At 47.4% G+C, this 12,415-nt stretch overlaps 1 protein-coding gene across 1 annotated transcript; it reads right to left on the bottom strand.

Moving 5' to 3' along the window:
• Nucleotides 1-1,006: 1,006 nt before the first annotated feature.
• On the bottom strand, nucleotides 1,007-4,358 carry HTR1A (5-hydroxytryptamine receptor 1A). The gene has a single exon (XM_071730552.1). It carries the CDS (start codon nucleotides 4,252-4,254, stop codon nucleotides 3,037-3,039), a length of 1,218 nt encoding a protein of 405 aa, XP_071586653.1. The 5' UTR covers nucleotides 4,255-4,358; the 3' UTR covers nucleotides 1,007-3,036.
• Nucleotides 4,359-12,415: the final 8,057 nt, after the last annotated feature.

Here is a 12,415-nt window from a genome sequence, read left to right as displayed (position 1 = left end):
GAAATCAAAACAGGAATTTGGAAACTACAACACAGAAGCAAAAAAAAACAAAAACCCACGCTTTGAAGCTGATCGTTTCCTCCACGTGACAGAAGTTAAATACAAGGGATGAAAAAGAAGATACAACAGAGGCAGTGAGAAAAGTAACTGTTCTGAGGAATACTGTCCCCATCGAGTTCAGAAGCGACATTCCTGTCTCGACTTGTGCAGCGCCGTAGCGCCGGTATCACACCGGCATCCTGGGGGAATGCGGTGGGACCGGCCCGGGACACAGTGGCTGCCGACCCGGCTTGCGCGCCACCGGGGTCCGGCCCGTTTGACCACGGAGCGGGGCGGAGAGCGGCCGGGGAGCTCTTTTTCTTGCCGCGGAGTGTGGCCGTGGCGGGCACCGAGGCGCCTGGTACGGGAGCGCTTCTCCGCGTCCTGTTCGTGCAAGGAGCGAGAGCGCCTGCACGGAGAGACGGGCGGCAAAGCTGGATGGGCAAAGTCCATATATCCCGAGGGATTTGCGCGCCCGAGCTCCGGAGTCCACCCGCTCCCTGGCAGCGACACAGGGCGGCCGGGGCACCTCGCAGCCCCTGGGGTGGCTTCGGGGGCTGCTTACGCGCCCCCTCCCCCCCCATCCCTCGCCCTGCAGCGCCGGGATGGAAGGTATACGAACGGGCACAGGAGCTACATCCCTTTTGTCTCCATTCCCGGTGTTGCTCCGAGTGGGTCCTGCCTCGAGGTCCCGGTGGAGTCAGGCGGACCCGTCCCGCAGCCAGCCACCGGTCCCCGGGGTGACGGGAAGGACCCTGCACGAAAGTCCGTGCAGCGTCAGGGCCTGGGGCATGCTTTCCCAGCTACCATCGTTGCCGAGGAGTTTGCAGGAAGGTTCACAAAGAACTTTTCACACACACACACACACCAACACAGCCCTGCGCTCTCCTCTCTCCCCTCCCCTGGCCCCATCCCTGCCCGAAGGCCCCGGCGGCTCTGCCCCCTCGCATTTGGGAGATGGGGATCCCAAAGCCGCGGGGTATCCGAACTCTGGAAAAGCTTTGGCTCCTTAATCGCTGCTGGCTGCATCCTCTGACACTCCGGCACTTAACCAGTAACTAGGACACACGTGGTTTGGAGTGATCGAAGAGGAGATAAGATCAAAATCACTATAATTGCGAAAATTAGGTCAAATAAGATTTTCAGAAAATCAGCTTTATATCTGAGGCTGTTAAGAGCACTATTGCCATTTAATGTAAGCGGCTGAAGTTCAGAAATTACTGGACACTTACGTAACGCACAGATTTAACATTCCCTGTTACCTACAGGTAGCACAGATTACACAAAAATAAACAGGAAAATATATATATATATATATATATATTTGGTCAAGCATTCATTCAGGCAACCTGTCGCAGAAATACGCGGCAGCCGGCACAGTGCCAGCCTCCGGCACCCTCCTAGCCCCATCGGCCCGAGAGCGGCCCCGTGTCCCGGCCGTAGAGGGCGGGAGTGGGGGGGAACGGCAGGAAAGCGGCAGGGTTGCGGGGCGGGCAGAGGGGTTGCGTGCGGCTGATAGGGCTTTTTTGAGGTCCTGCTCCAAATTCCATGCCCTGCTTCCAGTCGGAAGAGAGGAAGCACCCCGAATTTTCTGGGGCCAAGAAGCAGGGAGAGGAGCCCTCTGTGGGGGACGGTTGCTGAGCCACCACGGGGACCAGCCAGGCGAAGCTTGGCTCTCCCTTCCCTAAGCATCGCAGTGACACTGCCTGCTTCTGGCTCTTAGTTTGTGGTGAGGGTCGTGCTTTACATCCCCGCCGGGGATGTCCCGGGGGGTTGGAGAGCCTGCCCCTTGCCAGCCTGCGCCAAGATGCCGCGCTCGCCACTTGCTGCTGCCGCCGGAGGATGCTCTCGGCCCCGCCTCTACTTGGCGGAGCACATGGCAATGTTTTGGTTGATAGGTTTGGTTAGCTTAGTTGTTGTTTGCTTGGGTTTTGTGGTTTTTGTTTGTTTGTTTTATTTTGGTTTGGTTTGGGTTTTTTTTCCCCCGAGCAAAATGTGCCGCAGCTGGCTCCGAAGCTACCGCAATGCCTCCAGAGAAACTTTCAGGCGGCTTGGGGGGAAAAAGAAAAGAAAAAAATTATAAACCGCAACTTCAGGCTGCTTAAACTCCCTGCACCGCTGCGTGCGCAGTGAACTCAGGGATAGTCTCACAGCACCAAGCCTTCCCTCGGTGGGAAACCCTCAGTCAAAGGCCATTTTAAAAAAAATCCCCATATAGTGAATCGTGCAGTTGAAGTTTAATCCCCATCAACTCCCTGCGCTTTAACGAAGGGAAGCCCGATAAGCTGGAAGGTCCTAACATAGAGGGAGAGCTAGTAGTCACACGTAACGCAAGGACGGGTGTACCTTGGAAAGCTACAAAATACGTTCGCTTTTCCCCGAAGAAAATCCACTTGGTGGCTTCACAGCCTGGGAAGAGACGAGCTCGAAGACCCTTAGTCCTTTCGGAGAGTCGCCTTCAGCCTCCATACTCTCACTGCCTGACCGAGGTCGAGCTCTGAGCTCCTCGCAGTCTCCTCGCAAACCCAGGAAAACCCGCCAAAACGGCGTTTTTCTGCATAGGGTGTTATATTTTTACCGATGCTACTCAGGCAGACAGTGGAGTTTACAGCGATCACAAGGAACGACCTGCAAACCCTAGGTCTACCTAGAATGATGATAGGGAGGGAGGGAGTCGGAGCGCCGGCGACCGGCAGCGCAGAGCGGGCGAGGCCAAGGCTAGACGGGGGCGACCGCGGAGCTCTCCCGGGCCAGGCGCCCTGCAGTCTCCGGTGGAGCCCAGCCCCAGTCCAGCCCCAGCCCCTGCCCTGCCCTGTTCCGCGGCTCTTGTCCGATAGGCGGAGGAGGGAGGACTTGGGCGCACTGCGGAGGGGATCCCCGAAACCCCCCGCGTTTCTGCCGGCGTTGTAGTGCGGGGTGGGCGGGGGACACATTGCGGATGGGGTCAGGCGGATGCAGCGAGTGTCAGGAAACTGCCCCGTCCCGGAGCGGCAGGCTTCACTGCCTGCAAAATTTGCACTTGATAATTTTCTTGAAAGCACTTTGGAAGTCTTTGTTGAAATAGGCATAGATGATGGGGTTGAGGAGAGAGTTGGAGTAGCCCAGCCAGTTGATAACTGCCCCCAGCCACTTAGGCATGTAACACTTACTGTCACAAAAGGGCAGGACCAGCGCCACGATGAAGAACGGCAGCCAGCAGAGAATGAAGGTGCCCATAATGATGCCTAGGGTCTTGACAGTCTTCCTCTCCCGGGACAAAGCCATCCTCCGTTTAGCCTCCGTGTTCTTCTCGTTGCGTCTCTCGAAGGAAGAGGGCGGCGGAGAGCACGCCTCGCTGGGCAGCGGCAGGTGAGTCTTGGAGGAGCTCTTGCAGCGCTGAACCTCGATGATCTCCAGGGCGGCCCCGTCCTCGCCCTGCCGCACCGCGCCGTTGACACTGGCAGCAGACTTGGGCTCTACAGTCCGCCGCCAGCCCTTACCGGGCTCCCCGTTGCTTTTCTTCTGCAGGGCGGACGGTGAAAGCGTGAGGCAGGTGTCAGCGATTTTCTTCTTTTCCGCTTTCTTGACGGTCTTGCGGATTCTGAAACGGGCCGCCTTGAAGATGCGGCCGTAGAGCACCAGCATGAGGAGGAGCGGGATGTAGAAGGCGCCGAAGGTGGAGTAGATGGTGTACCCGTGGTCCTTGCTGATGGTGCAGGCATCGGGGTCCGAGCGGTCCTCAGGCGTCCTCCATCCCAGCATGGGCGGGATGGATATCAAGAAGCCGATGACCCAAGTCAGACTGATAAGGACGGCGGCCCGCCGGGGAGTCCGCTTGTTAACGTAGTCGATGGGGTCCGTGATGGCCCAATACCTGTCCAAGGCGATGGCGCACAGGTGCAGGATGGAAGAGGTGCAGCACAGCACGTCCAGCGAGATGAAGATGTCGCAGGTGACTTGCCCAAGCGTCCACTTGTTCAGCACCTGGTAGAGGGCCGCCATGGGCAGCACCAGCACGGACACCATGAGGTCGGTGACGGCCAGCGAGCCGATGAGATAGTTGGCCACGGTTTGCAGGGAGCGCTCCAGGGCGATGGCCGCGATCACGCAGGCGTTGCCGCTCACGGCGCACAGGATGAGTGTGCCCAGGAGCACGGAGGTGAGCAGCTGGTAGCCCAGGCCGCCTGCCCCCTCGGGGGACCGCTCTGGGGAGGTAGTGTTGTTGGCCACATCCATGCTGGGCAGGGGGTCTCTTCAGGAGACGGACATGGGAAGAGGCGCCGGTCACTTGTGTGCTCCCCTGGCAGGAGGCATCGCCGTCCTGTGTGCTTTGGCCACACCGGGCACCCCCCCCGGCCGCCCTCCGCCACCCCTCCCTCCTCTATATAGCGCGGCGGGAGGCGGCTGAGGCTCGGAGGACGGCGGCTGGAGGAGCCGCCCCGTGCCCGCCCATCCTCGCCGCTTCTGCCCAGCGCGCAGCCCCGGGCGGCGGGGGCGGCCCTCTCGCAGCCGCAGCTCGCAGAGATGCTGCCCCTAGCTCTGCTTTTCTCCCGCGCCTATCATTCGTGTTCTGCCTCTCCGCTGTACTCTCGCTTTCTCCCTCCCTCCTTCCCCTCCTTTTCCGTCTCCCCCCTCCATCCCACCCTTCAGCGGGAGAGGGGGGTTTCGCTGGGTCTCTTTCGTTCCCCAGGCGACGCCCGTCACTCCCCGCCGCCCCTTCCCCTCTGGAAACCACAGGATAGAAACCCACTATGAGTGCTCCCCCACCCCACCCTTTTTCCAATCTCCTCCCCAGGCACCAGGACCTGGAGCTTTCCCTGGGGACAGGCGCAGGGGCTTGTACGGGGTGTTGCGAGACGGTGGGAGGCTTTCTCTGGCCTGGCACTGCCGGCTGAGGAAGGGGCACCCCACACCCAAGGGCCGTCTGCGGAGGGGGTGCCGGGGCTGGTAGCTTCGGGAGTATTTATCGCCACCTGCAGGCAGGCGGCGGTAGCCGTATGGCTCCGGCGGGGGGGTTGGGCTGGGCACCTCCGGCCGCGGGACTTTCTGCGTTCTGTACCCTTACTCCCAGACCGGTCACCGCTGCGGCCGCAATAGGCACGATGCTGCCGGGATTGCCCTGAGAGCAGCACAGTATCTCTATGTATTGTGGCACAATACCTCCTCCATACCTCCGCTGGGGCAGGAAGAGGGGGGATCACGGGCAGAAGCGTTGTATGGGTGCCTCGGGAGGGATTGCCCTACAGCCCGGTGCCGACCAGGGCTCGTGTTCAGTCGCCTACGAGTGCCGTAGCGATGAAAATCCCAGGATGGTTCATGCCGAAGCCCAGGGTCCGGTCGCGGGGAGGGCGGTCGCTGCCGTCGGGGACTCCGCTCCTGTGCTCTGCTCGCGATGGTCCAGTTACCCACAGAAAGACGACATCTCCCCTTGGCCCTCCCGAGACGGAAATTACAGTGCAGCATACTATTGAAACCACTGACCTCCCAAGACAGTAACAACAACAACAAAAAGGGGGGAAAAAAATCAAAAGAAAACGCATTAGTCTCCGGATAGGAGAGGGAAAGGCGGAGTTGGAAAGTGAAATGTGAAAAATATCTTGAGGGGCAAAAAAATCCCCACATGCAAAAAAAAAACAAAAACCCACCAAAACAAAAACAAAACACGCACAAAAACAAACAAACAAACAAACAGAAAAGTGTCAGAGTGACACATGACAAGCAAATCTGGTAATAACCAGAAAACCGATCACAAACCTGGGAAATAGAGAAAAATACCCGAACTGTATTACTGACAGGCTTAACTCTACCCGTCTGTGAAAAGGTAAAAGTTCTCCAGCATAAGTTTTGTGGCAGGCTTTCTACTCTCCTGCTGTTCACTACTTTTTAACGACATGAAATCTTTCACCCTGCTTTGTAATTGTATCCAGCAAGCTCAGAAAAAGCAAATAACTAATTGCTTAACAAGATAATTTGCCGGATTTTAACTTGAGATGCCGATGACAGAGGAGAGTTTGCACACGCTCAGCTTTCCTCGTCTTCTCAGTCTAAAATAAACCTGAGTTTACAAATTCACAACGTTTGGGCAGATTTCGGCCAGTTTGTATTTTCCAGGGGACCAGGCTAATAGTTTTTCGATTCTAGTGTTAAAGATCTTTACTGTAAATTAGGGAGGCACAGAGATGTGCTGGATGAGGGCAGCAGAGCTGCACCCCTGCACACACGTTCTGTTAGCCGGTCGTACTAGAGTTTTCTTGCTCTGTGCCCTACTGAATGAAAACTAGCACTGTTGAGACAGACAAAACAAAACGTAATCGATATTTAAGTATGCTTCGCTCCTTCACTCCCCAAACCTATTTTCTTTTTAATGTCTCCTCAAATGCACGGCACAGCTGGTTTCTAAGCAGTTGCCTATTTAAAGACCCTTTTCCTTCCAGTGAATTCAGTTTGTTCAGAGTCAGCCTGGTGGAATGAAGAAAGTGCAAGTCTGGGAGGCAGGAAAATCTCCTGCTTTCTTGCATCTTGGTGGGCAAGTCATTAGCCTAATTAGATTAGCCTGAAATTTGCGTTCCAGAGCCCGGGGGAATGCGGAACGAAAGGCTCCTACGGGAAGTGTTTGCAGAAGTGTTTCGCGCTGACACCGCCAAGGGAAGTCCATCATTTCTGTGGGGAAAAGTAGGCAGGGTCTTTTTTTTTTTTTTTTTTTTTGTCTTTTTTTGTCTTTTTTTTTTTCATTTTCTTTTTTTTCCTTTTTTTTTTTATTTTTCCTTTTTCCTTTTTTTCCACTTTTTTTTCTTTTATCTTTCTCTCTTTTTTTTTTTCCTTTTTATTTTTTTTTTTTAATTTTTATTTTTTTTCCCCCCCAATCGAGATATTTTGAATCGGCTTTACTTTTTGGTATTTTTTAAATTTTTTTTCTCGGAGATTGAAAGTAATTTCACTTTGAATTAAATTGAGAAGCCATTTACGGTACCGTGGAGGAAGGGGGTGGGAGTAGGAGGTGAAAGATACCAGTGAAGGGAAAACTCACTCTTTTGATGTGATAGTTTTTTTAATCCTTCTAAGTATTTGAACAGAAAAATGCCTGTTAAACTTTCAAGCAACAAAATTATGTGCAAATGCCTTCAGATAATCTGGGTGAAGTACTTTAGGAAATTCTTTAAGGAAAGCCATAAACTCATATTATCGAGCTGACCCCAGAGTAAATGAAACCTTAACACTGCACAGTCTTAGAAAGCCCAATTAAAATATTCATTTAATTCAGTTATGACATGGTCAGAGCAAGTAAGAGGTGCCTTAGTAAATGCAAAAAGAAGTATTAATAGCTGTTAAAGAAGATGTTTTTCTAAGCAGTTTCATTCTACACATTTCAAAAAAGGGGAGAGCTACATGTTCTTGATACTCTGAAATGCTACAATTTGGTCACAGCATTTTGTTCAGATGGTTTCATATTGCACTTTGGTTGGAAAGGATTTGCATCTTTTGGGGTTTTTTTACTATTCACTAGGATAAGATACAGCATTTGTGTCATTTAAGAAAATATATTCCAGTAATGGTTTCAAAATGGATGGGCTTTACCAGGGGGATGGAAATGACCAATTTAGTTTCACCAAAATTGATCCAGGATGTACAGTTTTCTGTGAGAGAAGTTCCAAAGAGGTGGAAGGAAGAATATGTTAGGACACAGCCTACTAAATACAGCCTTCTTGAATTTCCTTGTTAGGCATCTGGAAAATACAGCCAACAAGAATTAGAACTCACTAGTCCACACTCTTTGAAACCCTCTGAAGAACAGGTAAAAATCCACTTCAGGATACTCGTTCCCATATTTCGTAAAGCTTAAAATGTTTCACAGTATTTTAACAAACTTAATCTTCGTACTGTAAAAGACCAAAAGGTATAAGAGGTAACAAATATTTAAGGCTATTGCTACTCTTGTAACAGCATAACTCTCAGCCAAAACAGCTCAACGTCAAAATTAGTCCTAATTTTGCAACCTGTTTAGTCCTGACTGTGTGGACATGATGAGATAACCAAGAACCGAAGTGATTTTCAGTACCAGTAGCAGAACTGTTCCCTGTGTACTGTCTCCATCTTCAGAAACCCTGCACATCCAACTCACATATATGAATAGGAGGGAAAACATCACTCCTGAATTCTACAGTAAGTTTGCTCAGAATCAATGCACTACAAATTCAGTACAATAGCACAATAAGGGAGACTAAGTTCCTAACTTCTGGATCACCTTTGCCTCGTTTCAGTATTTTTTGCCTTTTGGGCCATGGAGGTTGTCTGTCTAGTTCTCCATGCAGTCCAGTCGAGCCAGCTCAGTGCTGGCCAGTTGTGGCCTATTAGAAGATGTGCAGTGCTGAGACATTGCAGTAGCTCTGCAGGAATTAACTTAAGTATAACAGTGGCAACAACATCAGCACAACACCCGGCTTCAGGGCTGAGATAGGTCCTGCAAGATACTGAGGTATCTCTCAAACTGTTCCTTAATAGTCCCATCTTACAAACACAGAAAAGAGACACCCAAGGTCAGTCATGGAAAGATCTTCCAGCTCTAGTGCCAGCCATGCCAAAGCAGCAGTGATGCTTCATGACTTTAACAGGTCTAGGATCTGGTAAAGCTGGGTTCACATGCTGCTAAATTCAGGTTCTTTTGGCTCTACACTGGACCCAGTCATACTTTTGTTCTCTTTTCAATGCATAGGTAGAACCAGACCAATAATCTGAGCCTGATAACTCAGAGGAAAAGCCTGGAAGATGCAGGAATAGCAACAGTTTCAGAATGCTGGAATGCCTGTTTAGTATGTTTCCTATGTTATTAACCATGTTTTCCATTGCCTGAGATACCCCATTTGCCATTGTCATCGTACACAACAGTGAGTTGACTACAAGTTCCACTGTCCTGGTCTGATTCCACTCAGATACCTTATTTCAGCTCTCATGTTCATTTTTATTAAGGCCCAAACCAAATTATTTAGATACACAGGTATTTATTTGTGACTCTGCTAAGAGCTTAAAGTAACTAAAATTATATCATAACTCAGCATATTCCACAAAAGGGAATAATTCATTCTACCTCACAATCTTTAACTAAATGAAGAGTAGGTAAACATTTCATCCAAAATTAATAAATATTTTGTATATTCAAGCTGCATAGTTAAAGTGAAACTGCTACTAGTGATGCCTGTCATCAAAATCATGGGGCAGCTTTTATGTAAGTCTAGAAATTTAATTTTTAAAGATGTTCACTTTACTATTTTTGGTCTGTGAAGGAAAGAGAATATTTCCACAAACATAAGTTTCTATAATTTATGGAAACTTCTCAGAATTTTAACATTTTGGAAAAGCTCAACTTAAAGCTAAATTTTTTGTGTTGCCCTTCCTGAATGCAGTGCAGCTGTTATGCAGAAACAGCTGGAAGATTAGCTATTAACCATTTGTGCATTTACTTGGTACTGCTGCTGTTAAGCAGCGATTTGTTCCCAGGGAAACTCTGGGAAAATCTACTTTGTCAACTCTAATCATGCTGTAGAGAACAAAGCAATGTTCTAGCTATGCTGAGATTTTTATCACCTCTGTCAGAGACCGGGGAGAGCAATACAGAGAGCTTGTTCGTTCGGAGCTGCAAAGAAAGATTTTGCAACTGTTTAAGAATCACCTGTGTGCTGCAATGCAGTCCCAAGAATCCAGAATATTGCTAAATTGTATCTTTTAAAAAGATTAATTTATTTTCTCAAACTAATTTTGCAAAATAAATCATCATAATAACATCCACCACACACAGTTCTAAAATTGCAGAATAACACTGGGCAGCGTCTTAGTTATATCAGGCTCTATCTTTTAGCTCATTAAGATTATTCCAGCTATTTACTTAACATTCATATTCATCTCATAGCAAAATACACAACTGGATTAAAACATTTGCTGCCAATACATGCCAGATCCTAGCTGTATTCCAGATCTTAGGCCATTTCACCAGCTATTAAACCGTGACTGTTTAAATAAGGATAGCCAATATATTCCAGGCTTTGCAAGCATTTTTTTTTAATTCACTTATTAGTTACTATGGACACATTTTAGTGGACACATTAAGGATTTTTTTGTTTTGTTCTCTCCACCTCCCCTCCAAAAAAAATTAAAATGGACTCTCTTCTAGATCAGAAAGATTTTTATATTATTGGTATTAAATGACTTTCAAATACATTTTAGCTAAAGGAGATTTCTGCTCCAAAGCATTTTATTGTAAGGGCCAATTTTGCTGCTCTTATTACATGCATGATTTCACTTCAGAGAAGGTAAAGTAAGTGACGAACTATTCTTGAATAACAGCAAGTTATAGAAAAAACATCTCATATCTGTAGCTAAACTTCTGCAGGCCTCAGCTTTAAATATCAGGCCAATCTAAATGAATGTATCAATATTTTCCAAAATAAAGTTAAGGTACTTGAATCTTGCAAGTGAGCTGCAGGTGTGGAATCCAATGACTTCTGCTCTTATCATGTTAGAGCTTCAGTACTACACTAAAGATTAAAAATAAATTATGTAGCATAATTGTGTCCTTAATCAATAATGGCAGCAGTTGCAGTTACAACATAATTTCATATAAAATAAGTGATCCCATTTGATGAACACTGGCTGAAGATCAACTGTATTAACTGCAGTTCAGTAGTATATTAATCCAACTGCATTAAAAATGATATTATTTAATTTTAATTTTCTTACATTAAAATTAATAATAATGCTATTTAAAAAAAATACAATTTGGAAAAAGCAGGGCTGACATATAGACATTAAGTTTTAGGAGGGTCTTCTCTTTTCAGACTAACTTCATCCTTTTAAATGAAAACCAAATTATTTTATATTCACAGAGATGAGTCACATCTAGTCATAGAGGTCCACACAGTCATACTTTAACAATGACCTTGACAAAGGCCATGAGGATGCTGTCTTTCCTGATCTATTCATCTCCTTTACACAACATTTAGCTGGAGCTAAACCACCATGTCTTACCAGGAACCTGGGACCTTGTTCATGGAGGAAGGTAGTCTTGTTTTCTTGCTGGAAGTACATGTTCTCTTGAGAAATTACTCAGCTGCAACCCCCTTCTTTTTCTTTATGAGATTTCCCTGTACAATCACTGTACCATACACAAATGTTAGTTCTTGAGGCAGCTGGAGTATATGACAAAGGATAAGGTGTCAGGCAGAAACATCACAAAACTTTTAGCAACATCACATAACTCAATGTCAGTCTGTAAGAGTTTACTTACTGTTGTTGCTCATTAACTACCAGCTACCAGTGTTCACGGTAAGTTAATCACCCAGGATTTCTACCTAAGACATGGAGTTCAGAGATTCCCAGAAAACAGGTCCATAAATGTTGGCATGGTTAGTATAAAGCCATTTAATTCTTCCATTAGCAAATGTGAAGGAGAAAGAGTGTTTCTGACCCTGTACGTGTCAAAGTAGTTTAGGTACCTAGTTCCATCAGCAGAGATGAGGTTGTCACTTTTAAATGTTTTTTTAAAAACTGAGGTTTTGGGAATTAGGTGATGGGAGTCCCCACTACTGCCTCTTCTTGGTTATGTTTGTATGGTAGTAGCCCAGTTCAGAAATCTGCTGGACAGAAATCAGTTTGCAAATCCAGCAAGAACTTCGATGTGAACTTGGTGTTGCCAGGAAACTGTTCTGTGTGTTCATCACAGCAACAATGGAACCTCTCTTAAGTTGACCACGAGAACCACCAGTGGAAAATAGACCCGTGGAAAAGTTCAGAACACAGATGAGTACTGCAGGCTGTTGCCCCCCACCTCACTTTCAATTGACGCACCAGGTGATTCTTAAAGGAGGCCAACAAGGGAAAAAATACAATGAAAGCCAGAAGATATTTTGGCACTTAGAATAGAGTGCCAATGACACTTAGAAACACAGAATAACAAACTATATATCATAATGGGTGAATTTACTATACAGATAAGCCAAACAGATCCCATCTACCACAGAGACAAAGCTATTGAAGCTACAGCTAAGTGAAATTTGATCAACATAATAGTGTCAGGTATTTTTTTATTACTTGGGTACTGGTGCTGTTCCTTGATGCTAGTTCTTGCTAGTTCTACTTCCTTTCCAATGTTTTTTTTTCCCTCTTGTCCCCTATCCCATTATTCACTATTTATAAGCTACTAGGTGCTAGGTAAAAAAAAATCTTTAAAATTTCTGAAGCTCTCGTGAGCTTTATCATGCCTACCACAGATACCAAACATTCAATTTCTAGTTGCAGTGATGATCTGAACTTCCTTTTGCTGTTTCTGTTATCACTCAATTAGGTTGAAAATAATTTAAAATTGATGCTTTTTGGTCTGAGATCACCTGGTTGTCATTTCCTCATTTTT

The sequence above is a fragment of the Heliangelus exortis genome, chromosome Z (assembly GCF_036169615.1).
Source record: "Heliangelus exortis chromosome Z, bHelExo1.hap1, whole genome shotgun sequence".
Lineage (NCBI taxonomy): Eukaryota > Metazoa > Chordata > Aves > Apodiformes > Trochilidae > Heliangelus > Heliangelus exortis.
Note: the sequence above shows the minus strand (reverse complement) of the source record. Positions and strands in the feature narration are given on the sequence as shown.

Coding starts and splice junctions, on each gene's coding strand:
- HTR1A (XM_071730552.1), bottom strand. CDS start 4,254: ATGGATGTGGCCAACAACACTACCTCCCCAGAGCGGTCCCCCGAGGGG.